General features: G+C 57.5%; 1 protein-coding gene across 1 annotated transcript in view; it reads right to left on the bottom strand.

Moving 5' to 3' along the window:
• CACNA1I (calcium voltage-gated channel subunit alpha1 I) overlaps positions 1-16,596 on the bottom strand; it is a gene marked incomplete at its 3' end in the record, with an annotated part of 90,747 nt that extends 74,151 nt beyond the window's left edge. The window contains exons 1-2 of the mRNA XM_081128153.1: positions 16,530-16,596; positions 6,061-6,322 (exon numbers count right to left, since the gene is read on the bottom strand). Of these exons, the coding sequence (XP_080984279.1) occupies positions 6,061-6,302 (242 nt within the window). The 5' untranslated portion in view covers positions 6,303-6,322; positions 16,530-16,596. The remainder of the gene's footprint in view (positions 1-6,060; positions 6,323-16,529) is intronic.
• Positions 16,597-26,911: the final 10,315 nt, after the last annotated feature.

The raw sequence follows: 26,911 nt of genomic DNA, 5'->3' as shown, positions 1-26,911 counted from the left end.
ACTTGTCGCCCCGTCTGGGTGTTCCCATTAGGCCAGGGCTGAAGGAGGAGGGGACAGCCTCCTCCAAAGAACCCCTTTCCCAGCCATGGGCAGGCTGGGTGGGCACAGCACTGAGTAGGAGAGTCTGGGGTCCTAGGCTCCAGTCCACCCTGGCATTGTTGACTACTTAATGTGGGCAAGTGATGCTCCCTTCTGGGCCTCAGTGTACCCAGCTGTACAATGGGGAGTTAGCATACTCCCGGGCCTGCCACCTCACAGGAGGTGCTGAGAGAATCTGAGAGGTCACAGCAGGTGGGAAAGTGCCATGGGAACTGGGAAGTGATGCACAAGCCCATCTGTGCTGGGCCAGTGTTTCCCCTTGGAGTAAGTGAGCCACTGGGCACTCTAGGACCTTCTCCCGCCTGGTGGGAGATAAAGCAGCAATTCCCCAGAGGCAGAAGGCAACACGCTGACAAAGGGCTGAGGGGTTCTAGAGGAAAAGAGCTGGAATCCAGGAAAACTTTCTGCAGGTGGCGGCAGGAAGCTGGGCCTGGTGCAGGATTTGGAGCCCGGAGATGGGGGAACAGGGCATGGTGGGGGCAGACCCAGCCTAAGCTAAGGTAGGGAAGCAGGAGCCTCAGGAACCGTCAGCAGCATGTCGGGGCTTCAGGGCAGAGTCAGGAAGGGAAACAGCAGAAAGGCGCTGGAGGACACCCAGCCTGGAGCCCGGAAGGCCTCGGGTCCGGGTGAGGGGAGACCAATCTGGGGGTGACAGAGAGCCACGGAAGGTCTTAGAGTGAGGAGAGAATAAGCACAGGAAAGAAGGCGGGCAGGGAGGCAGTGAGGGGACACAGCCCCTCATGGCACACAGCACTGGAAGGCAGTGTCTACACAGAGAGCCCAGGACCCCCAAGGGGAAGGTGGGTCAGGAGGAAGGAGTGTGTCCAGGGGAGAAGTAATCACCCAAAGTCACAAAGCTTTGGGCCTCTGTCTACTGTGCACGGGAAGAGAGGGAGGGTGACACCAGCTGTCACGTGGGAGAGGAGGGGTGAGACCCAGGGAGCTGCCCATTTATATAGGAAGAGATGGAAGAACTCCTCCTAGATGCTCCCAATGTCCACACCACAGGGAAAGGGCTCGGGACAGGGGGGATGGAGGTTAGATTAAGGGGAAACTTCCTGACAGGAGCCCTTAGAAAGGTCCTAGAGGCCTTGACCCAGTGACCCAAGGCCCCAGCTGGTGCAGCAAGTTTGAGAGGTAACCTGCAGAGGTCACCTGAGCAGCCTGGGCCTCTCAGACCATCATCAAGGACACGGGCCCACCGGTCTTCGGGACCCTTGTCCAGAGGCTGGGCACCGCTTTCCCTGTAGCCAGAGCCACCCCAGGTGGCTCCCTGACAGCTCCACTGTCATCCCCAGTGTGCATGCAGCTGCTAGTCTGCACTCAACAGTTTGCCCCATCAATACTTGCCCTGGATTCTCACTTGACCTCTTCACATTCCCAACTGGGGTCACTGTGACCCCCATTTCACAGGTGAGCAAACAGCAGCTCAGCAAACACAAGAAACTTGTCCAAGAAGCCAGGAGCAGGTCTGCATTCACCCAGCAACCAAGCCACAATCCCTGGGCCACCTCTGAGTCCTCTCCTTCCAACACCAACCCCAGGCAGCCAGACCTCCACCGGACCCTCCTCTGCAGGCCCTGCGAGCACCCTGGGCCCCCATCATTCCTCCATCCCACAGGTGCCTTCTCATGACGCTCTCTCAGCTGATGTGGTCCCCATAGGCACCGCAGTGACCTTGTCCTGCACAGAACGGCCATGGCTGTCCCTGGCACATGCCTGGTACACAGCACGTACTCAGTAAAAGGCTTGTTGAATGATCTCATGAGTGGGCGAGTGAATGATGGGTGAACGGAGCCCATCACCTCCTCAACAAACACCCGGACCCTCACAGTGAACAGCACAAGACTTGGTAGCCTGGGGCTACAATGAGACCCTGGGCCCGCCCTCTTCCTGTCCAGTGATGGGTGAGGTCAGAGGGCCCCAGAGGCAGGGATCTAGGCCACGTGGACTTCAAAGTGAGAGTACCCACAGACCCCAACCTAGCAAGAAGAGGGCCGGAGCCAGGCAGGGGGTCAGAAGCAAACAGAAGGGGGCAGAGGGGCAGAGGAAAAAGCACAGCTTGAGTGAGCCCCCCACAAAGAAGGCGGAGCCCAGGAGACACCACTGAGATGCCTCCTTAGGAGGGTAGCAGGGAAACAGGTTCCCTGGGCAGCCCCTCCCGACCTCACTGCCCAACTCTCCCATCTCCCATCTCTCCCAGCTCTCCCATCCTGAAGACTGGGAGACTGAGGGCTAGAGAAGGGGAATGACTTGTCCAAAGTCACTGGCAGCTGGCGCCTCCTGCCTCCCCACGCAGACTGGCGCCCTCCCCCTGCCCAGCAGAGAGACAGCCTTCACAGCCCACTGGCTTCCCACCATGCCTGGATGATTTGTCACGGATGATTCGAAAGCCGCAGAAGTGCTGGCTCAGCATGCTGGGAGGGAGGGGGCTGCAAACTCCTCAAGGGGGTGGCCCCGGCAAGCCACAGCAAGCTGGCTGCCAAATGTAGACGCCGGAACCCAGGGCGACCCTTGTCTGACCGCCGGACTGCAAAGCAAACCTCCCTGCCCCGTGGAGTGTGGAGAACCCGTGCTTTTCCTGGCTCTGCTGAGGCTGGGGACGCAGGACGGAGGTCTTCATCCCAGCTCTGCCACTGTCTGGCTGCCAACCCTGGAAAGAAGTGACTCAACCTCGCTGAGCCTCACTTTCCTCGTGTGTAAAATGGGGTTGCCTCTGGGTGGTTGTAAGAGTTAAAAGTGATAACGCAGGCAAAGGATTTAGCACAGTAAGTGCCAGCTCTCCTTACTGTCACCCCGAGCTCCTCCTCTGTGTTGGACACACCACTGGGTGCTCTACAGAAACCTCTAACCGTCCTAAAGGGTCCCATTGCCAAGATGAGAAAACGGGCTCAGGGAGGGAAACTCGAGCGAGTACACGCACCACTAGCCCTCCTTCCACAGGCAGCCAGTTACACTAAGCCAGCTCTCCAAGTCTAATCCAGGGGTAAAATAGGTTCGCAACTGATTAGTTCTGCGGCCGGGGCGCCCCCTGGAGGGTGCGGCAATGGATTAGCAATGTCTGCACGGAGGAGGCCATGGCCACTGGCGGCAAAAGCGGCACAAATTTACCTAAATTACAGAGACTGAATCTGATTTTCCCTGGAAACAATATCCTCTGAAAGCATTATGTTCTATCTAAAGACTTGATGCCCAATGTCTTACTGAATCTACAGGAGCAGGGTTCACTCAGCTACACACAAGGGCCTTGTTCACCTTTCAGGCACAGAAATGATGACCACACTGTGGCGGTTTTTCTAGTCTGCACAGCTCCTTTTTCACATGTTCCTCATGCGATGGCTTTGGTCTTCGTTGCAACCCTGTGAAGTGGGGATGACCACCCCTCTTTGACAACTGGGGAAACTGAGGCTCAGAGAAGTTAAGAAACGGGCCCATGGTCACACAGCAAATAAGAGGCAGAACCAGCTCCTGGATCTGTCTGACTCAGGTCCACAAGCCATACCCCACTTGCCCATGAGTCAAGCGGTGCAGCCAATCCCCTGACATCTCACACCCAGACACCTGCCTGCTGAAGCCCAGGCTGACGACGCATGCTCAAGGCTGGGCCCGGCACGCACTGCTGCTGCCATGTGGGTGAGTGAACCTCTCCTGCTCGCCGGCTCAGGGTTCTCCAGTGAGTCAGGTGGTGACTCAGGGCGTAGCCCGGGCTGGATGGGGAGCTGAGTCAGGGAGCACCAAGCTTCAAAGGGCCGCTGGCTCTGAGCCTGGGCCCCCCAGCACCAGGGACACTAGTGCTCAGGACAGTCTGTCTGGGGCAGACCTCCCACATTGCTCTGGGCCTGCTGATCACGAGAACTACTCCCGTTAGCCTGACCCTGACGCCTACCCGCCAGGCTTCCTCTGGGTTCTTGATGGAGAGCAGAGTCTGGGAAGGTGAAGGGTCACTTCTGGTTGTCACAACGATGGAGGAACACTGCCTACTAATATTACCAAACGTCCTGTAATGTACAAGACAGCCAGGGCCACAAAACATGATCACGACCCAAAGCCAACAGTGTCCCCATTGGGGAGCACCGGGTCAAGCAGTGCCCCTGCCCTGAGCTCCCTCTCAGAGAAAAGGGAGGCAGGGCGATTTCTTCTCAGGGAAGAATCCTAGAGGCCTCAGCATCTGATTGGAGACACTCACAAACACACCCCAACCCCTAAACCAGCCTGAGCACCCCACAACCGAGTCTCTGCTGCAGGAGCCCCCTGTGGACACCAAGGTCGCCTGGGCCTGTGTTTGTAGAAACCCACCTGGCCTCTCTCCCCCCAACCCGACTCAGGCTATGAAATCTTAGCACCGCAGCACCGTGTTCACAGGGCCCAGAAACACGGGGCCTCCAGCCGCAACTCCCAAACACACGCCGTTGCAGTCAGGCACATGTTTGAGACAGAACTCTACAGTTTGGGGATCACAAAAGCTTAGAATTTTAGTGTCACTGAGCTTTAAATGTGAACTGTGAACCCTTCGACTCAACCACAGAAACCTGGAGCCTGAGAGTCCCAGAACTTGACACTCTTGAGATTGCTCTGCACTGGAATCTGTCCAGAAGGCAGCCCAGCAGTCAGGCGGCCAATTCAAGCTGAGACCTCCATCCCTCGCCCCAGCCTCTGCAGCCTCTCGCTGTGGGGCCTGGGGAGCCCGACGGTGCTCTGAGCAGGTCCCAGTGCTGGGGCATCCCTCCTAAAGAGGGGGCTGAGTTCAGCCTCACCCCCTACCACATGCAGCTCCACTCACTTGGAGCCTGGGCTCTCCCTAAGACAGGACAGAAACAAGCCCAGCTCTGCCTAGAATCCAGACCCTTTCCCTTCCCACAGTTGCCCCCAACCCTAGGCTCTCTCATGCCCTGAGGGTGGAAGCCAAATGGGGTGGTAAGGACAAAAGCCAAAGGTCCCCAGGGACTCTGTTGTTTGCCCAACAGGCCGGAAATGTGGCAACCTGGAAAGGTCTACGTGTTCTTCACCTTCTCAGGTCCCAGGACGCCTGAGGTTAAGGGTGTAGGTGAGTGTGGTTGGCATCTTGGGTCTCAAGGCTGGAGGGGGCACCATCCAGCCCTTCCTTTTCAGATGCAGTGGAGGTGCTGAGACTCAGAGAGAGGGCTGCCCAAAGTCACACCTGCTTCATGGCAGACTCAAACCTACTCTCTGTCCAAGGGCTTCTCCAGCCCAGCCAGACCTGCCAGAGCTGTCAGAGGGTGAGCTGGGGCAGACGCACAGGCCAAGGTCATCTGAGCCATGACTCTGCCTCCAGCCCAGGGCAGAACTGACCCAGGCAAGGTCCCTGTGACACGGTTGCAGTGTTTCCCTGCTCCTTCAGCCAGCTCTCTCTCCCTGAAAGGCTCAGACAGTTCCCCCTTCTCTGGCCGGGCTGCCCCCCAGCTCACACACTGCAGGTGCCTATGGTTTCCCCAATGTTTTGTACTAAAACTGCGCCTGTGGCTGGTGCCTGCTTCCTCCCCGCCAGGAGCTCCCCAGGGTAGACCAGCTCTGCTTCGTGATCCCAGGGGAGGTGTCAGGTGAACTAAGTTACTGAGGGACCCTCTCGTGGTACCTGAGGCCTCCTGAGCTGTCCCACAGAATGAACATCAAGGTTTTGGGCCCACTCCCAGCTGGGGGCCCCCAGCCCTGCACTCTGCCCACTCCAGCAGAGACTCTACAGTTTCCCAGATCTGGGTGGTGGGTGGTCCAGGGCCCATCATCATCTCAATGCCCAACACAGCAGAAGGCCCACAGATGTGGGATCAGCATGTGCCTCCCCCAGCCTTCTGGGGCTAGCCTCACCACCCCTGCCTGCACCCGGGCACCCCACCAACAAGGCCCAGCAGTCTCAGGCTTCCTAACCAGGGGCAGGCATGACAGGCAGAGCTCCCCCAGGAAACAGCCTGGCCCCAGGCAGGACCCCCACAAGCCCAGGCACACAAAGGATATGGGTTACACACCATCTTGATACACCAGTTCCGGGGGCTGGTGGTCTGTCGCAGACAGAAGAAGGCAACGGGCGCCAGGTCCGGGTGGGGGACATCTGGATCGGCTCCCTCCGGGGGCTCCTCCAGGCCTGGAGGGGAAGGAGGGGGGCTCCGGGGCCCCGGCTGCTCTGTGACTCCTGGCTCAGGGGCCAGGGCCACTGCAGAAGAGGAGAGCGGCGAGGAGCTCTCAGCCATGTTGGCGCTGAGCAGGGAGCCTGAGGGAGAAAGAGAAGTGACACATGGCAGGGGCAGGCCTGGCACAAGCTCCACAACCAAGCTCCGCAACCAAAGGGGACAGCCCAGCCTCAGGCCCACAGGCCCTCACTCTGGCCATGAGGATTAGGAAAGGACGGAGGGCCCGGGTGCCTCCAAGTTGGAATCCACTTCCAGGCTGGGTGGTCCTGGGACGACTCTGGTCAACCTCGCAGAGCCTCAGTTTGGGGAGATAAAGAGTGGGGCGAATAAAACCTCCGTAGAGTGTACTTGTGATATTAGTTGGGGGTCTTTGTTGTTGTTTTATGATACTAGAGTTGTGTGTTCATTGCATCATCAAAGGTAAAGAAAGTTCGCAAGAAAAAAGGGAAAGTTACTGTAAAGGCAGACGTTATTGCCACAATGGCACGTGTCACAAGGAGAAGTTGGGGTGCTTTGGGGCCAGAAACCAGGGGACCTGCGCAAGCAGAGAGGAAATCAGGGCAGGCTTTCCTGAGGACAGCTGAGCTGAGACCTACATTTGAGCCAGGGACCCACCGCCCACTGCACACGAAGCTGAGAGCCCAGGGACCTACACACCAACCTCTCTGCTTTACAGATGGGGAGACTGAGGCCCAGAAAAGGGACAGACAGACACACAGCCAGGTCACAGCAGAGACAGAACTCCCTAAGGGCCAGCTTCCTGGGTGTCCGACCTGTGCAGCCACCCAGGGCCCCATGCTCAGAAGGGCCTGTGTTTGCATTAATGCTCCACTATCACCAACTTCAAACTTAATAGCTTATGATCCAGGGGCCCCATTTTCATTTTGCACTGGGCCCTGCAAGTCACAGAGCTGATCCTGACTCCATGTCAGGGTTACTTCCACATCCTGGACTCACAACAACCCCAGCAGGGTCATTATGCCCATTTAGCAGATGGAGAAGCCGAGGCCCAGAGAAAAGCATGGCGTGCCAAGTCTACGCACTGGAGCATGTTTAGAGGCCAGAATCTCATCACCAGCCTCCAGACTCAGTGATGAGTGACCGTGGCCTCGCTTGTCCCCTCTACAGCCAGGCAATGCCAGGGCAGGAAGAAGAGCACTTCTCAGGGCCTGCGCCTCACCACCTCCTCCAAGAGGCTACCGATCCCTGAATCTTTATCCACCAGGTTCTCCTGAACCCCAGAACCCTGACAGTGCCAGACCGGGCAGTGGGCATTGAAGATGCGGCCCAAATCCCCTGCGCCCACCCAACTGCCACCCGTGGCTGCTGAGCTGTCTGCTGAGCTGCCCAGAGCTGATGCATTTGGACATTTTCCTGGCTCCTGGGGGCAACAGGCGGGATTTGGCACCTCCTGCCACTTCGCCCAGTTGGTCAGGGAGGAACAGTTTCCACTCAAGCTCCCGGCTTTGCTCTTGGTTCCAGAAAAACAGCCATGGGTCTTACATAAGCTCCCAGGCACCTTGGCCCGCCACGTGTCAACCCCTGGGCTGAAAAACTTCCTCCCGAGGGTGGCTCCAGTCTTGGAGCCAGCCTTGGAGTCCACTGGCCCCTCGCTCTGGCCAAACTGGACCTCTTCAGGTCCTACAGCACTGGCTGCCTCCTCCAGGCCTCTCCCTGGAGCACTCGCTCCTTCATCTCCCATGCCCTCTTCTCCCAGGCCCTGGAGATCCATTCATTTGTCCAACAATATTTCCAGAGCACCTACTATGTGCAGACATTGTGCAGGCTCTGGGGCTATGCTGGTGAATGAGCTAGACTTGGCCCCAACCCTCATTCACAATGCCAACACTCCAGCAAGGGAAAAATATACAAGTCAATTAATCGCTCTCTCCCCGGGTTTCCAAAGCTCTTATCACTACCAAACATACTGTATAATTTATGTGTTTACATATTTATGATTTAGTATCTGTCCCCTCACCTGAAAGAAGGCTGTGAGAGAGCAGGGACTGTGGTCCCTTTCATTCAGTGCTGTATCTCCCAGTGCCTGGAACAGTGCCTAGAACATACTAGGTGTTCAATAAATATTTGTTGACTAAATTAATAAAAAGTGCTGGGAAGTAAATAAACAAGAGGGAAAGGTGAAAGTGGGGAGAAACCACCTTGTCTTCTCTAAAGAAAGAGATGTTTATGATAAACAACAAGAATCAGAAGGCATGGTCGTGGGCGATCTGTGGGAAGAGTGCTCCAGGTAGAAGGAATAGCATAAGCAAAGGTTGGGGAGCTGGAATGAGCTCCATGTGCTTAAGGAACAGAAATGAGGCCAGTGTGGCTGAGCTTAGGGCAGGGAGCGGGCTGAGAGTGGAGAGTCTGGCAGGGCCCCTTGAGAGGCCACAGAAGGAGCTTGGGTTTTAGTCCAAGTGCAACGGGCAGCCGTGGAAAGGCGTTTATGCCTTTAAGCCATCCGGCTGAGGGTTGAAGGGGGAGAGGGCGGAGGGGCAGGGGTGGAGCTGCGAGGACCAAAGGAGGCTGGAAAAATGGGCTGGCCTGGCTTGGGATGCTGGTGGAGGTGTGAAGAAGGGGGCAAATTTGAGATAAATTTTAGAGGCAGAAGAGCCAGGCCTTGTATCAGTCCAAGGCCACCCCAGCCAGCACTTCCAAAACCCTTCCTGCACCCACACAGGCGGAAAGAGCCGCCGTGGCCTCTGGGACCACAAGCGATCACCCTCTCTCCTCACCCCTTGTGTAAAGCTGTCACACTGTGCTGTTGTCCCTTGTCCTCTCACCTCTCCCACTCACTGTGGGGCTACTAGTGACCACGACTGCCAAGGCCACCCTCAGCCCACTCCCCAGTGCTCACCCGGCTTCCAGTCTCCAAACTATTCCCCAGTGCTCACCCAGCTTCCACCCTCTGATCTATTTTCAGTGACTATCCAGCCTCTACCCTCTGACTTGCTCCCCAGTGGCCACCCAGCTTCCACCCTCAGACCTGCTTCCCAGTGACCACCCAGCTTCCACCCTCTGATCTGCTCCCCAGTGACCACCCAGCTTCCACCCTCTGATCTGCTCCCCAGTGGCCACCCAGCCTCTACCCTCAGACCTGCTCCCCAGTGACTACCCAGCTTCCACCCTCAGACCTGCTCCCCAGTGACTACCCAGCTTCCACCTTCTGACCTGCTCCCCAGTGACCACCCAGCCTCCACTTTCTGACCTATTCCCCAGTGCTCACCCAGTTTCCACCCTTTGGCCTGTTCCCCAGTGACCACCCAGCTTCCACTTTCTGACCTATTCCCCAGTGACCACCCAGCCTCTACCCTCTGACCTGCTCCCCAGGGACCACCTGGACCTCAACACCTTCATCTTCTCCCCAGTGACCACCCAGACCTGCTTCCCATTCCCAATTCCCTCTGCCTTGTGCCTATAGCCCAGCTCCTGTCCCCAGCTGCCCATGTGCTTATGGCTGGAACCTTTCAGGGGTTGACAGCTGGGCCCACCTGGGCTCCAGCCTGTCTGCAGATGGAGCTTCACTAAGTTGAGAGGACTTGCATTAGGTGGCAGCACTGGTGGATTCAAACTAAGGTCCATCTGGCCCCAGAGTCAGAGCTGCCTCCACATCCCAGCATCCTTCCCCTGGATGCTCCTAGGGAGGGCCCACCAGGCAGTGGTGTGGTAACTGGATGGGCCTCCATGAGCAGGGGCTGGGACAAAGCAGGACCCCACTGTGTCTGGAACATACACCCACCCCTGACTCCATCAGCCTCTTGGAGTCTCAGCTTTCCTCTCTATAAAGCTCAGCTCCCCTCCTGCCTGCCTCACAGGCCCTTGTGAATACATGATGTGGATGGGAAGGCGCTCTAGGACCCATGAAGGAAGGTGTCCAAGCATGCATGGAGCCAGCTAAGCCATCCTCAGGGGCTACTACCCCAGCCCTCTTCCTGCCATTGCTACCATCTCTACCACCGCCATCACCACCCCCATCACCTCCACCACCTCCATCACCTCCACCATCAGCATAGCATCATGGAGGCGGTGCATCTGACTGTACCAGACAATGGGCAAAGGGCTTTCTGTGCATGTCTAAGTCGATTTCCACCCAGCCCATGATGTACAGACCATGCTTATTCCTACTTTATGTGGAAGGAGACTGGGGCCCAGGGAAGGCCAGCAGTGCCCAAAGTCACCCCTTTGGTACAGGGCAGAGTCTGGGTCCCAGCTCAGGTCTGCCACTCCTGACCCCAAGCACTGAACCATTACAGGCACCACTCTGGGACAGGGACAGATGCCCTGAAACCAGGCCTTTCCTCCAGCTGAGTCACCAGGCGGTGGAGTTATAGCTGCTGGTCCAGCCAAGACCTCCAAGTGTTCTAGAGTCTGTGGGGAAACCTGCCTCCCGAATCTTCCAGCTGGGGCTCCAGAGGCCTTGGAGTACAGTGTAGGGGGCCTGTGCCTGCACAGCCCAGAGTCTGGGTGGAGAAAGACCTGAGGCCTGGCCTGGTCACCACAGGCTGTGTGTGTGTGTGTGTGTGTGTGTGTGTGTGTGTGCGCGCGCGCGTGCGCATTCACAGGCACACACAGGCTACTTATTTATCCCTTTGTCAACAACTGCACATGAGCTAATGTCACAGCTAGGAAGACAAGCAACAAATTCATTCTGAGGCTCCAGGACTCTCAGAATCATACTATCTTAGAATCCCTGGAACCTCAGGGGCTCAAGATATTAACTACAGTGGCCTTAAGCTCTGCACGTAGCGTTTCAGAGCATAGGTGCTGGAGGCCTAGACCTGTGCTGGAGTCCCGGTTGACACCAATCCACCTGGGCACACAGCTCAGCCTGGCAGGGGTCCTCGGTGACCCTGTCTATATGTGAGGGTGACAAATGCTCTGCGACATGGCTGCTGCGAGGATGAACTTCACATATATGAAGACCTGACCACACACCAGACACTGGGCCAGCGATAGCGAGCCCCATAAAGGTCTCCCGTGTGGGTTAGCGCCATCAGCCACAGAATTCCAGCATCCTGGAACGCGGGAGTCCCAGAAATACAGTGTCTGGTCTCAGACTCTCGTGAGCTCCTGATCTTCACACGGGAAATCTCTAAAAAGATGGGTCCCCAAAGTGGCCTGATGTCACCACACACTGACACAGTTGCACACAGACGCAATCACACATAGGCACACACCTCACACACATGCACACACACACCAATGCAGAGGTTGCATCTGGTGGCCTATAGACAAGTCCTTGTGAGGCCGCGGGAAACCTGCCTCCCAGAATCTTCCAGCTGCCGTCGCAGAGCCCCTGGAATCCGCTGTCTGCTCCCTCTTCCGCATGACAGCCCTGCAGATGCTTGACGACAGCCGGCCCACCCCCGAGCCTCATCTGCCCAGGCCTCTTGTCACCAGCTTCTTCATCCATTCCTTGGGTGACAATTTCCAGATCGCCTGCTCCTTGGGACCCATCCCCAGTCACATCCACCTTTGCCTATTCTCCCCCCAAAGCCCTGGGCCAGGTTTGCCCCGAGCCACCCAGAGGAGAGCAGACCAGTCGCCTGCCTGGTTCTGCAGGGGCCCTCTCTTGGTGCAGCCTGGGAGCCCACAGCCCGTCTGGCCACCCAGTCAGACTGCAGCACTGTGGGGCATGTGGTCCACTGGCCCCCTCAGATCTTCTTCAGAGGAGCTGCAGCAAAGGCAAGGCTCCCCAAGCCTACAGAAGAATGACTGCCATTTGGTCCCTAAGTGTAATACCTGACACAAAACTTGCTCTGGTCTGGCCAGCTGAGCCTGCCCACATACCGCAGTCATCTTGATCCTGTCACCAAAATCAACAGCAAGCCTCCCAGCTTCGCTGTGTCAATGAACTGGATTAGCAGCTCCTCCCCTGATGGGCAAGAGGAGTCATAGACAACATTCTCTGCCGAGCACTATGTGCCAGACACCTTGTTACAGCCCAGCGAAGCGCTTTTACTCCCTCCACTTTATAGACGGGAAAACTGAGGCACAGAGAGGTTAAGGAATTTTCCCAAGGTCAAGAAGTACTTGGTGAAAGAGCTGGGATTTGGATCTGGGAGGCCCGAATCCAGGTCACCAGCTAAAGGGCAGGCTGTGGACAGGAGGTTGCAGCCCACCCCCCCACCGCTCGGACCAGAGCGCCCAGCTGTTTGATATATGGGGTGCAGGTCACGAGAGGCCCTGACAGCGCTAGGTGTGGGCGCCCTTGAGCAAGTGCTGGGTGCCTGGGAGGCTCCAGAACGCGTGGGTACCTGTCCATGTGTCTCACTAGATGCTCCTATTTGTTTGTCGGCTCTCAGCCTTATGACAAGTGCCAGCAAGTGAGGCTGTGTTTGAATCTCCACCAGTGTGTTTGAACATTTCCCAGCAGGCGACCCTGCCGATCAGTTTCCACTCACTCTGCAGCAATTAGGGCCTTGAGTCTTACTTCCGCTAACAAATCAGGGTGAGCATGGCCCCTGATGGGAAGGAGGGTGTTCTAGAAGAAAGAGCACTGGATCCAGAGTCCCAGGGCCCAGGTTCGAGACCCAGCTCCACCCTCGCTGCATCATACAGTCTCACCAAACTTTTTCCTCTTGTATAAAATGCAAACATGATTCTTTCTCTATCTCAAAAAGGATAGCAAACTAGAAAAGAGATTTGGGAAGCACCTTAATGAAAAAAACCGTTTCACTGTACCAGGCCCCGTGCTAGGCACCGGAGAGACACCTCTACGCCTCACAAAAATCCTTTAAGGTAGGAGGTACTGTCCCAGTTATACAAGAAGCTGATGTTCCGTGATGCTAAGTGCCTTGGCCCTCTGGGCGGTGCTCGCAGTTGTGGGCTTGCTCATGCCTCTCCAGCTAGGACAAGAGCAGAGTGATCCAGGGAGGAGCCCTAAGTCCCTGGACCACCAAGGGTGGAACGTGGCCCTCACTGCCCATCAAGGCCAGTGGTCAGTGGCGAGGGGAGGGAAAGCCCGATGCTCTTCTCATAATGCATCATCAGCGAGAGAGCCTCGGCCAGAGTGCAAGAGAAGGGGGTGCTGGCAGGGGGAGGGCCTCCGACATAAAGGTGGAAGGCTTGTGAGGCAGGGCCAGGGCTGTGCCAACCTCCAGCCCCAAAAGACCGTGGCCTCTACCCTGGAGAAACCACTCCCTGTTAATCCTCTCCTGCCCAAGCAGCCCAGAAGCTCCCGGCACTTGTTCAAGGGCATCCAAACACCTTGTGTTTTCAAAGCTTTCCATGATCTGCACCCCCATTTGTTAAACACAGCCCAGATCTCCCCTCCAAGAGCACACGGGAAAACCAGGCCCTATGGCCACGTGCCCTGCACGGCACCTGGCAAGGGGGAGGCCCCAGGCAGCTCCCAGGGGCACAGAAGCTCCAAGAGGGCGGATTTTGTCTGTTCCCTTTTGTTCACTGCAATGTCCCCCAGTGACCAGAACAGGGCTTGGCACATAGTAGGTGCTTAATAAATATAAGAGAGAAAGAGAGAAATGGGAATGAGGAAAACAGATTTGTTTTCTTCCTTTCTTATCCTGGCAGCCACGAAGGGGAGAGACTCAGCCCACCTCTTCCTGAATATCAGGACCCACAGATCCATGAAATCACGCACCCACAGGTTCACAGACACGTACGCCCACAGACCTGGAGATCCACAGACCAGAAGACCTGAAGGCCCCAGGCCCCACACACTTACACATTCACAGAGACCCACAGACCACAGACCCTGGAGCACATGTCCACAGGCCATGTACCCACAGATCACACACCCACAGCTCCCTGGGCTGTCTCTGAGCCCCCAGCCCAGCGCAGGGCTCCTGGGGGCACAAGGATTGAAGGTACAAGGCTAGATCACATCCTGCGAACGTGTGGGAAGGAAACATTCTGCAAAGAACAGGAGGGAGGGAAGGGGTCAGAAAGGAGCGGAGGCGGGAAGGACAGGAAAAGAAGAGGAGGGGCAGGAGAGACAGAAGGAGGGACCGGCCGGGGGTCTCCCTGGAGCCCTGCACCCAGCCCAGCATTCCCTCTTTCCGGGTGTGCTTTTTGAGCATTCGGGGTGGAGGTGGGCACTCAGAGAGCAAGGCAGCTGAAGGAGAGCGGGAGGGAATCAAGGAGCCCACAAGAGCCTGTTTCTTACCTTGGACAGCGTCAGAAACTGCTGGGGGTGGAGTTCCTCCCGGTGGGGGAGGGACAGAGTGGTGCCCAGAGACAGGCTCTCCTGAGAGGGCTGAGGCCCAGGGGAGCCCCACTTGGGGCTCAGGGTGGGGGTGGAGGAGATGGCACTGGAGGAGGGCTGGGGGAAGGGAGCCGGAGGTGACCCCCATGGGTTCAGATGTGGATCTGGGTTCAGCACCGTAGAGAGGCTGCAGTCACACTGGTTGCTGAAACTGCTTCCAGCTTGGCTGTGGGCTCAGGAGGAGTAGGATGTCTGGAGCCAGTGACAGAAGGTGGGAGAGGAGGGGTTCTCCCAGCAACCTCAGCCTCCACCTCCCTACCCAAGGTCAAGGGGAGTCGAAGAGCAGAAACAGGGGAACCTCTGGTAGGTGCCTCCTGGTGGATCTAGACTATGCCCTCCCAGAGGCAGAGAAGGGTACAAAGAACCTTGGTCAAAGGAGCAAGGAGCGGCCTTCAGCCAGGCCTATAGCCCCTCCTCCAAGCTGGCCATCATGGTCCCTAGGGGCAGGCCTGGGCAGCTCTGAGCAGACGGGAAGGGAGCTCCAGGCAGTGTGGTGCCCAGGCCCCATGGTGCTTTGTGAGTGTGGTGCCAGCTCAGCCCCATTCCCACCACCCCATGCTCTCTCCCCTCCTCTCCCTCCTCCCACTGCAGCCCCAGAACTCATCCCCACTCAGTGTCACCCTGCCTTGTCACCCATCGGCATCCCTTCCCTCTGGCTCAGCATGAATAGTGGAGGTGGGAAGGGGACAGGAAAGGCTCTAGACCCCGTTCCCAGTCCCCATCCCAGGACCTTCCTGGAGCCTGAAGAGAAAGTTTGTCCTAAGGGGTGGAAAAGAGTGTACGAAGCCAGTCCTTGGGGCTGAGGGAACACATTGATCCAAGAGGTGACCCAACAGTGTGGGCAGGGCCTGCGGATTGCAGCCCAAACTCCTCAGACAGAGCTTTCCCACAAGGCAAAGCCCATGGACCCGCACCCCATCTTCACAGCATCTATCCCTGGTATGCCAGTATCTGCTGGGTGAATCTCCCAGGTGGTTGGTTAGAGACAGAAGGACAGACTGGCTCCCTGCTCAGGCCAGCCTGGCCACTCCACCCCTAGGACACTCCTCACATGGCGTGTCAGACCCCATCACACCACGCAGGCACCGACGCAAGCAAGCTCTCTCTCTCTCTCTCTCACATACACACACGCACACACACACACACACACCCCTAGCCCCAGAACACAGACTCCCAGAGCCAGAATATAGCTCAGGGGTCTCCCCACAGCCAGTCTCATCCACAGTTCAGGTACCCCCAGGACCCTGAAGGGGGAGAAAGACACAGCAGAGCACCTGACGGATGCTTCAGCATGGGCCTGTCCAAGAGCCCCCTCCTCCAGGTATCATGACCACCCCCCCCCAGGACTTCCCACCCCCTGCCAAGACTTCTTTGCCACCCCCCAACACCCCCCCCACACACCACCCCACAGACAATTAAAACCCAATCATCATAAACACTCATTATATAACCAGCCCCAACCTGCTGAGGATTCTATTACCCCCTAGAGTCTCAGCTTTGACCAGGAACCTGGCTTCACGCAGTGAGGCCTTGGGTACCCCCTGGGGTGCTAACGGGGGAAGGGTCCGCAGCCACCTGGGCCTCTGGAAAGTTCAACGTTGCCTGGGAGTCCCCCTCGGTCCCTGCCGCCGCTCTCCCTTCCCCAACACTCCGGCTCGGCCCCCTGGCCGGCAGCGCCAGCTCGGGTCCAGCTGGCCGCAGAGGCGCAGCGGCGGCGGGGCGGCGGGACAGACAGACAGCCTGGGCCCCGGCCGGCGTCCTGACTTGTTGAATAAATTTCTGCAGCGCTGGCTCAGCTGCTTTCAGCATTGGCACCGAGAGAACTTTCGTGGCCTTGGAGAAGGGACCGGTCAAAGTTTCCCATCCTTTCTCCCAAGGCACCTGCCCCCAAGGCACCGGCTGGGGGCCCCGACCCGCGGGGCACGCGCGGGAGGGGGGACCAGTCCCCAGAAATAAGCGCCTCAATAAAGGAAGAACTGACGAGCCAAGAAATTGGCATCGGAGCTGAGCCCTCCCTTTCTCCCCCCACCCCCACCCCACCCCACCCCACCCCCACCTACCTGGGCATGGACTTGGCAGCGCGCCGGGGGTCGTCCAGCTTAGAGACGCGGGGGCGACGCGGTCCCCCCCAAGCCGGGAATCGAGGGGGACCTCCAGCCCCGCCGCTCGCCCCGCGTCAATTCCGGATCAGCTGAGCCCCTGGGGCGCCAGGGGCGGCGGGCGGTGGGTGGCGGGCCCCGGGGCCCGGGCCATGGCGCGAGCAGCGGGCGCGGGGGGCCGGGGGCTCCTGCGGGCGGCGAGAAGCCGGCGGCGCGGAAGAGCCGCGGGCGCGACGGAGCCGGAGTTGAGCGCGCGGCGGGCGGCGGGGCCGGGGACCGGGCGCTGCGGGACCGAGGAGAGGCAAGTGCCGGGAGAGGACCCGCGTGGCGGCGGCGGGGCGGGGGCGGGGCGCGGGGGCGCGGGGTCGGGGCCGCGTCCCCGGCGCGGGTCGGCCGCGGGCGCGAGGCGCGGGGGCTGCGCGGCGGGGGCTGCGGAGGAGCCCGAGCGCCGGCGGTGCGGGGACGTGCGGCGGCGGCGAGACCCAGCGCGCCGCGTGCGAGGCAAAGCCGTCCCTATACTGACACCAAATGTCTTCGGGGAAAGCTGCAGGCGCGGGACGCTGGCGGGGGAGGCGCGGAGGCGACGGGCAGACAGGGCGCCGGCGGGCCCCCGCCCCCTCTGGGGGGCAGGAAGCCCCGGCCTCGCCGCACCTCCTTGGAACCCGGGGTCATGCCTGGGGGATGTCCTGCCCCCTCAGCACGGGGGCTGCGTCATGTGTGTAAAGGGAGGGACCCCGTTGGTTACTGACCACCCCCGTGTCCAGGGTGCCCGGCTGGCCACGTTGCACTCTGGATTCGCCCTGAGATGCTGTGAAATGCAAGGGCTGGGGTCCCCCACCACTCCAGGGAGGGGCTGCCCTTCTAAGGAGACCGGCTCCACTCGACTCCAGTGGTTTCTCCAGGGACCAGGCACCTCCCCACTTCTCGCCCACACCAATGTTTCTTCTCAACCCTCAAGGCTTGGCTGAAAGACCACCTCCTCCAAGAAGGTTTCCAAGATGGCTCCGAAGAGGAACAGATGCCTCTTGCTCCAGTTGCAAAGGCCTCGGCCTCACCACTTCCTCTGCTCAGCCTGGGCCACGGGACCTCAGCTCAGCCACCCCCACCCCATCTCTTCTTGGAGAATGTGGTAGAGGCAGGCACTGGGCTGGGGCTGGGCTGGGGGTAGAGGGATGCTGAGGCCTGCCCTGGGCCACTTGGTCTGGAGATGGGCAGAGCTTTGCAGGACGGTGCTCTCAGCATTTGATCCCAGCTCTGCCGATTCCCACCTGAGCGCCTTGGGCGAGCCCCTTTAAGTCTCAGGCTCCAGTTTCTCATCTGTGACATGAGGATAAAAATTCACACTCTGCAGAATGAAACCAGCCTAAAAAAATGCCCAGCCTGGCACATAATAGGTGCTCAACAAATATTTATCTTGTCCTACCTTTTAATCTGTCCAGGGAGACAAATCAAACCTTTGTCACCAGACCACCTTCGTCCCCAGACCAAGGTCATGTAAGCACACTGGAGGCTAGCAGGTGTCTCATAGGTGTGGACTGAGCAGGCCAGAAGGCGCCCACAGGTGGATGGATTTATTTCAGGTCAGAGTGGGCTTCAGATCAGGAGTCTTCAGGGAAGACCTCATCAAGGCCAGAGGCTTGCACTGGGCCTTGAAGGCTTGTGTAGGGTTGCGATAAGAGGAGAGGAGGCGGGGGAGACATGCATCGGCTAGGACGGAGAAAGGACATGAGCAACGTTGTGGAGGCAGGGTTAAGGTGGCCCGGGCAACGTGGCCCGGGCGGCCTCTCCAGACTCTGACCAGCTGAGCGCCCTGCTGGGGAGCCCAGGCCTGGGCGGATGAAAGCAATCTGGCAGCAGGGCAGAGAGAAGATAGGGACCATTACTTTCTCTCCACTTTCTCAGGCAACATTTTCATAAAGTTCAAAATGCTGAACAGGACTTTCAGAAACCACCAGATGGTGAATTCTCAGGACTGGATCCTTTCAGCTACAGTGTCCCAAAGTGGCCACCCAGCTTGCACACCTGGGGTGACAGTCTCACCACTTCTTGGGGCAGCTCCTTTGTTCTCTGGGCATCTCTGATCATTTCAGAGCTCTTTTTTTATATTTAAGAAGAAATGTGGCCCCCTCCACGATCCTAGTCCCTTCCCTGTCCCAGCAGGACTCACAGCCTCTCCCCGGCCTTCTTCAAGCATCCACACTGGCAGGAAGTCCTGCTTTGTGTCCAGCCTAAATGCTTTATGCTTCAATTAAGCCTTCATTGTCTACTACTTCACTCTTATGCCCACCACACCACACCTCTGAGCAAGGAGTGGGCTCTGTGGACATGGAGGGTGCAGATAGACTAAAGGTCATGAGAAAGTGGGGTGAGAGATGATCCCCAGACTCTCAAGGGGATGGGAATGCAACTCCAGGTCTCAGCAAGAAGCAAGTCTGCGGCAGTCCCTCCCGGAGGCCCGCACTGGCTGCAGGAGCTTCATTTATTCATTATTGCTATTTATATTGTGCCTGGTATTTACAGAAGGCTGCAGCAGCCACACACACTAATTAGGCCCTGCTATGTCCTGGGAGCGGAGGCCTGCCAGGAGGTGGGCAAGTTGAACCCCATCCTGGAATCCCCTAGTGCACCCACCTGGCCACCAGCTGGGCTCCTGATACCCTCCCCCAGGGACAAGGCCCATCTAGGCAGGCTCTCACTCACTACTGCATCAGCTGCTGGGCAGAGCATACCAGGCCCACCTCAGTCCCCCAGAAGAACTTTCTGGCAATTGTAGGGACAAGCAAGTTGGGGTTGAAGAAAGCTGGGGCAGGATTCCCGCCTCAGGACATGAGATGAGGTCCCTTTCAGGCCTGAAGATCCTAAGTTCAGAGACAAAGATTACAGTATCCTCAGAATCCACATTGATTTCTTTCTCAAACACTTACGAACTGTTTATCTGCACCAGGCCCCAGCCTAAGCCATTGACAAATATTAACACATTTAATCCTTTCCACAATCTTATAAATCTGTTTTCCAATAAGGAGCCATTGGCACAGAGAAGTTAGGTAAGTTGCTCAAAGTCACACAGCTAATAAATGGCAGAGCTGGGTTTTGAATTCAGGGGGCCTAGCTTCAGAGTCTGTGCTCTTAAATAGGGTTCTGGGTTCTCAGATTCAAAACTGTAAGAGTCAAGATTTCCAGGATTTCAAACTGGCAGAGTGGCCCCACCTACTAGAGGAAGGAGGGGCCTGGCCCGAGATACCCTCACATGGGCCACCCCTACCCTGTTAGAGCACGTTCCCCCAGGGCATGGAGAACTATTCTCAGCCCGAGCAGCAACCTGAAGGCTTAAGAACCAGGCCCTGGGAGCAGCCCATCATGATAGGAGTAAGCACAGGAGGAAATGGGTGGCAGAAAACGAACTTCAACATCCCAAAAGCTTCCATTAAGCATCTACCCAGTAGCAGGCCTGTGCCAGGGCTGGAGAACATTACCAGATGGAAAGGTCCGGAAGCACTGACTGTGGGTGAAACAGGGAGGGAATCTAGAGTCAGACTCAGAGGGAGGGCGGGCCAGATACTGGGCAAGCCAGCCAGCCCATCTCCCAACTGGACTAGGTAGGCAGAAGCGGAGGTCAGAGCCGGGGGGGCTGAGGAGGGCAGGGCATTCTGGCATCCCCCCGAGTCGCTGTGGCGACTGGAACCCCACCCAGGTGGGGAAAGGGGGAGCGTGGTGTCTTTACCTGGCTAAGGAGAGGGCACCCTGCCTTCCTGCTGACAGGTGCCCTTTTACTCAGCCCGCTTAACCCTGGCACTGTCCCAGGTGAGAGGTATCATGCAGCTCATTTCCCAGATGGGCGAGCCAGGGTCCAGAGAAATTAAGTAAATTGCCAAGGGTCTCACAGCTAATGAGGGGCAGAAACAGGATTCTATACCGGTGGTGGGGGGGGGGGGGAGATACCCTTCTCCCACCTGCCCAGGAAAGGAAACTGGAGATGGGCAGGGGGAGAAGGCACAGATCTCAGGACCCCAGGTTCCTGCCAGGTGGGAGGCCCCTGACTCTCAAAAGGCAGTTGATGCCCTAGAAGCTTCCTTGGACGGGGCTTGAACAATCCAGTCTGGGTGCATCTGGGCAGGGCTACTAGATGCCCAACAGTCTGCAAGTGTCAAGGGGGTCGTGGAGCAGCAGCGGGTTTATTCCAGCGAATGTCAAAGAGAAGACCGGCAGGGGAACTGCCCCGATACCCACCCAGACAGAACACCAGAAACCTCCCCTCACACCTGACTGGCACTTGGCAGTTGGCACTTGGTCTCCTTTCTGCCTCACAATAGGCGGCATGCACAACCTGGCATGCAGCAGGCACTCAATATTTGCTGAGTGCATTTCTTGAATGTCAGGGCTCCAAGCGGTCATTTCCAGGTTCATGTCACTGATGAGGAAATTGAGGTCAGGAGAGGTGATGTGACATGCCAACAGTCACCCTAGGTGGTCACTTGGTGACGCATATTGACCACCTGCTGTGTGCCAGGTGTTGGATATGCAGAGATGAACGAAATTCAGTCCAGCTGGGACACAGCCATGGTTAGACAGTCCACGTTAAGCCCAGTAGAAGAGTGGTGGGGGACCCTGGAGGAAACTGTCATTGCTGGGAGGGGACAGACAAGGAAGGCTTCACGCACAGTGACCGAGCGAAGGCTTGGAGACGGTGGGCAGTGGGCTGATGACCCCTCTCCTAACAGACTTCTGAAGGAGGCATCCCAGGAGGGGCAACAGCAGGCAAAGGCCCAGGGGTGTGAAGGAGCCACAGGAGGGCCGTGTGGCTTTGAAGGCCAAGCTCAGAGAAGTGTACCTGAGGGGCCGCAAGGTCAGGTTTGTTATGAAGCCCCACTGGGTGCAGCATGAGAGCCAGCTGCAGGCGGCAGGGTGCTGCCTGGGGGCCTGAACTGGCCCGGGCTGCCCTGCCCACAGGAGGGACTGGGCGGAACAGATGGGGACAGATTTGAGGGATGTTTAGGAGGCAGAGGGACACAACTTGGAAACTTGAGGGAGGGAAGCGGGGAAGACCCTGGTTTCTGGACCTCCCCTGGGTGGATGGCGGTGCCTGCGGCTTCCCTGGCAGAGCCCGGGGCTCCTCCCAGCCGGGCACCAGGAGCTCCGCAGCTGAGGCAGGGCCCTGAGGGAGTGGCACGGGCACTGTGAGGGAGACACAGTGAGTCCGAGATGGGAAATGAGGTCCAGAAGGACATGGGAGGAGAGGCGAAGGGAGAGAGGGGTTCAGGGGTGGTGGGCCGGGAGGGAAGAAGAGAAGGCACGGGCCGCCCTCCCCCTCGCTTTCCTCGCCCGGCTCCCTGTGGGCATCTTTCTCCGGCTCCTGTTCCTCTTGCCCGGCTCCCTTCCTCCTGGGCTGTTTCTCTGTCGTCTGCTTTCTCCCTCCATCTTTCTTCCTCCATCCTGCTGTGTCTCTGTCCCCACCGCGCTGTGCCCCCCACTCCGCGTGGCAGACTCCCTGTCTGTCCCACTCTCGGTCTTTGTGCGGGTGAGTCTCTCACGCACGTGCACTGTCTCTCTGTCGCCCTTGTCTCTGCCACTCCTGCTGCTGGAGGAGCAATAGAGCAGCAGCTCTTCCTTTTATCCCCGCAGGACAAAGGCTGGCGGCCCTGGTGCCCAGCAGCCAGGCTTCCAGGAAGCCGCCTTCAATGTCATCACCAAGGAGAGGTGACTGGGGGTATGTGGGTGGGAGCAGGGCCCTGGGCTGGAGAGACTGGCCCAGGCTGGCCTTGACCCCCGCCCTGCAACCTTTTGACCCAAGGTAGCTCAGGATGGGCATTTTAGAGAGCAGACTGGCTTTCAGGGTGGGCAGCTCCTCTGCCCCCCAGAGTGCCTGAAATTCCTCCATCGGGCCCAAAGTCCTTTCTTTTAAGGTACTGATCTTTGTTAAAACTGGAACCCTCCCTGGGAAGGATCATGGAGCCCAGAGCTCCAGCTCTGTGCCTATGCCCACTTTGGGTTAGAATAATGCCCAGCTCTGCCCTCTGCTTGGCCATGGTCTTAGGTGGGGTAGAAAAGACTGTAATTGAATGTCACCTAGAGCGTGCTTTCACATCCTCAACCCCAACTCAGATGCCTCCTCCTCTGGAATCACACCAAGCCAAGCCAGGGGTCCCTCCCTCCACACTCCTGCCCTGTCTTGTGGCCTACTTATCTGCCCTACCCCCACCAGACTGGAGAGTAGAGCTGGGCATAAAGCAGGTGCTGGAGGTTTGCTGAATGAATGGATGAGTGAATGGATGTCACAGAAGGGTGTGGCAAGGCAGCTTTGATTCTTTAGCAGCTCTTCCCTGAGCCCCAACTGTGTGCCCAGCACAGTCCCAGGCCCTGGGGGTACAGCAATGACCAAGAGGAAGTCCTCGCCCTCGTGAAGCTTATATTGCAGTGAGTTAGGAAAATACATAAGGTAAATATGTGCACTACATAGAACATTAGATGATATCAGCCTATAGAGGAAAACAAAGCAGGAGAGACAGAGTGAGGATGGTGTGGGTATTTTCAGTGAGGTGGTCAGGGACAGGCGCTGACTCAAATCCTAAAAGACCACCCTGGCTGCTGTGCAGAGAACGGACTGGGGGAGGTGTTGTCATCAGTTGACACACACCCTCGGGTGAGAAGACTGATGCTTTCTCAGCAGGTTCCTTGGCCCCTGACTTCTGGGCCCAGCTATCCAGCTGAGGGCCCAGGCACTCCTCCCTCCTGGTGAACAGAACCTGGGGCTCAAGCTGCCCCGCCGGCCTCTCCGCCCGTTTCACTCCCTCACACCCATCTCTCACCTCTCACTCTCTTACACCATCCCCAGGGCACACAGATTCCCTCTGGAAAACCTTCCCAGGAATCCCTTTATCGGGGGCAGAGACACAGACCATGGTGCGGTGTCAGAGAGGCCCATGGAGGGAGGGATGGAGGGGTCAGGTGCACCCCCTCGGCAGACATCTGGGGAAGACTCATGCAGAGAGCAGCTTTCAAGATGTGCCTCGAGCCCGAGCCATTGTGGCTCAGTGGTTAGAGCATCGGCCTGCTGCTGAAGGGTATCGGGTTCAGTTCTGGTCAAGGGCACATACCTCAGTTGAAGGCTTTATCCCAGCCCTGGTCGAGGCGCAGTCAGGAGGCAACCAATCGATGTGTCTCTCTCACATCGATGTTTCTCTCTCCCTCTGTCTCTCTCCCTCCCTTCCACTTTCTATTAAAAAAAAAAAAAAAAATCAGCCCGGCTGGCATGGCTCAGTGGTTGAGCATTGACCTATGTAGGATCCAGGAGATCGAGGTTCAATTCCCAGTCAGGGAACCTGCCCGGGTTGCAGGTTCGATCCCCAGTTAGGGGCATGCAGGAGGCAGCCCATCAATGACTCTCTCATCATTGATATTTCTATCTCTCTCTCTCTCCCTCTCCCTTCTGCTCTCTGAAATCAATAAAGATATATTTTTTAAAAAAATTAAAATAGATAAATAAAAATAAATCAATGGAAAAAATATCCTCAGGTGTGGATTAACAAAATAAAACAAAAATAAAGATATGCCTTGAAGGTGGCAGTGGCCAAGCACAGATGAAGATGGGGAAGTGCTTCCAGTGAGGGGGTCCAGCCTCCAATTCAGTTTAAACATTGGTATAGTTATAAATGCACAGTTGAGGAATAAATATGAGCCAACCATTGAGGCAGAAAAGCACACATCTGACAGAGGCCTCTGGTGACCCAGTGACCAGCCTGTCCTCACCACCATCTACCTGCACCTCCATACTCGTGAGTTCCCTTGCACCCCATCCCCAAGCCTAGTGAGGTGAGCAGGGTCATCACAGTCCTCTGGCAGGCAAGGACCAGAGGGGCCAAGAGACTGGCCCAAGGTCACACAGCAGAAAATGGAAGAGCCCAAAAGCCAAGCCTGGGTTCACTCTCTAGATAGCCTGGAGCCTGTGCCCGCCCTGCACCCAGTCTACAGGAACCTGGGGATCCCCCTGCACCACAAACCTCCACAGGAATGCCCAGCTTAACCCAGAGCATTCAACTTTGGGGCACAGAGCTGCTGTCCCCCAAAGGAGAAGAAACACACGAGACACTGACACACCATTCTCCCACTCCCGTGTGCACACACACAGACACACAAACTGACACACACAGAGACTCACAAACACCACAGACACCCTCACACGTACACCCAAACAGATACCGTTTTTATTAAATACACCCTCACACCAAAACACAAATTCACACGGATACGCTCACACTCCTCTCAAGTACACACAGCGTGTTATTATTATTAAGTTCACACAAACACAGAGACGAGCGCACATATGCCCTTTCTCAAATGCACTTGGGAAGGAGGGAGACATTAAAGTGTTAGAGAGAAGGCGGGACAGCAAAGAGAAAGACGGAAGGCAGAAGGATCAAGGGGAGAGGGCTAGGGCAGGGCAGGCAGGTCAGGGAGCCCGTCTAGAGCATCCAAAGGGAGAGAGGTTCAGGGAGAAAGATGGGGGGGGGGGGGATAAGGCGGCTGTAGGGACAGAGAGGGGAGAGGGAGCTGTGATTGGAGCCTAACTTTAGCTGCAGCAGCCCTGGTGACTCACACTTTGGGGGAGGGGGGCGTTGAGTCGGCTCCAGGTTTCTGTTTATATACCTCGATGAGCTAAATATACAGGCTAAGGGGCTCTTCTGTTCTGGTCCAGCAGCTCCTCTGTTCTTCCTCCCGCCCTCGCCTCCCCTCCCAGCGCGCGCGCACACACACACACACTCACACACACACTCACACACTCGGTGCCGCCTGCCCCTCCCTCCCAAGCCCACAGGACTCTGCCTGTGCCCTCCTGCCGCACGAGCACACGTCCCGCCCTTGCCTGCCGCTGTCCCCACCAGGAGCTGACCGTGGGGTTTGGCCGCAAGCTCAGAAATAACGTGGTCCAAACTGCCCCTTCCTGATGTCAGGCGGTCAGGTGGGAGGGGGTGACACTTGCCCAAGGTGACACAGAATGCAAGCAGATGAGCCACACCAGAGCCTCCTGTGACTGTCAGGCCAGAAACTGTCAGGGGATGGGGGGGGAGAGCTGGGGGGGGGGGCTGTGTACCCCGGGGTAGGCCGGTGGGGGCTGGAGAAGAGAGAGCAAAGCATGGAGGGAGAGAGGGCACCAGCCAAGGCCTGCAAAGCAAAAACGAAATGGAATGGGGGTGGGGGTCAGGGGAAGGTGGTCAAGGGTCTTGGGAGCAGAGGAGAGAGAAAAGTCCATTGGCAAAATCATCCCTGGACCCACAAGAAGTTCCTCCAGCATCATCAGCCCCCATCCCACAGGGTGCCCCTCCGACATCACGGCCCCCAAGTGGACCCTCAAGGCCACCCAACCGGCCCAGCTGGGCGCTGTCCGTGGTGCTGCATCTCCCACCGCGTCCCCCAGTCCCCGCAGGGTCCATTTCCAGCGACGCCGACGCCGCCCAGTTCAGTAGGTGCCAAGGAACAGGTGGTGGTGGGGAGGGAGGGAGGGAAGGAGGGAACAAAGGACAGGGCTGGGGGGAGGTGGCCCAAGCCAGAGGTTTTCTTCTTTGATACCGTGTTCAAACAGCCACAGTGACCAAGAGCACCGCAAGCGAAGATGCTGAGAAGTCGAGGGGCGAGGCGCAGGGGGACGTCTGCAGAGCTGGCCAAGTGGCGACACCTCGCAGGAACGCAGGCCGAGGGCGGCCGCGCAGAGCTGGCCAGAGAGCCGCCAGCTTTCCTGTGTTTATTACCCGTCTTGATGAAAAGGCTGTGAGTTTTCACACTGTCACAGGGCAGATAGAGCTGTGACTTCCATTTCCCAGGGTACGTGGCTGTTTCATGTACTCCTGACATTTCCACCACATTTCTGACAGTTTCTTCTTTCTTTTCTTTTATTTATTGTTTATTATTTGGGGGGGCTCTGGAAACGTAAAAGGGCACTAACCCTCCCTCTCCCTGTCACATGCCAGGCTCAGGAGCCTCGTTCTCTGGCACACACAAGACCCCCCCAGTGGTGGAGTCACACTTGCCTCACCTTGTGCCTCCAGGCCTTTGCACGTGCCGCGCCTCCCCACCTGAGTGCCTTCCCCCCCCCCACCTCCCGGCTTCCTCTTCAAGGCCCAGCTCCTCTGTGCCCCCATGGGACACTGCAGGACAGGAAGTGCCACACTCATCTCAGTATCCCCAGCAGCTAGCACAGAGCCTGGCCCATCCATTCACTTAGGTTCCTTTCCTTCTATATGAATGAGCTGAGCAGCAAAAAAAAAAAAAAAAAAAAAGCATGGCTAAATATCCTAGGATGGGGGAGGGGTGCATACTGACGCCTGGAGCAAACAGTGTTGGAGGTGTTCAGA

This window comes from Miniopterus schreibersii (genome assembly GCF_964146895.1).
Source record: "Miniopterus schreibersii genome assembly, chromosome: 2".
NCBI classification, from domain to species: Eukaryota; Metazoa; Chordata; class Mammalia; order Chiroptera; family Miniopteridae; genus Miniopterus; species Miniopterus schreibersii.
Note: the sequence above shows the minus strand (reverse complement) of the source record. Positions and strands in the feature narration are given on the sequence as shown.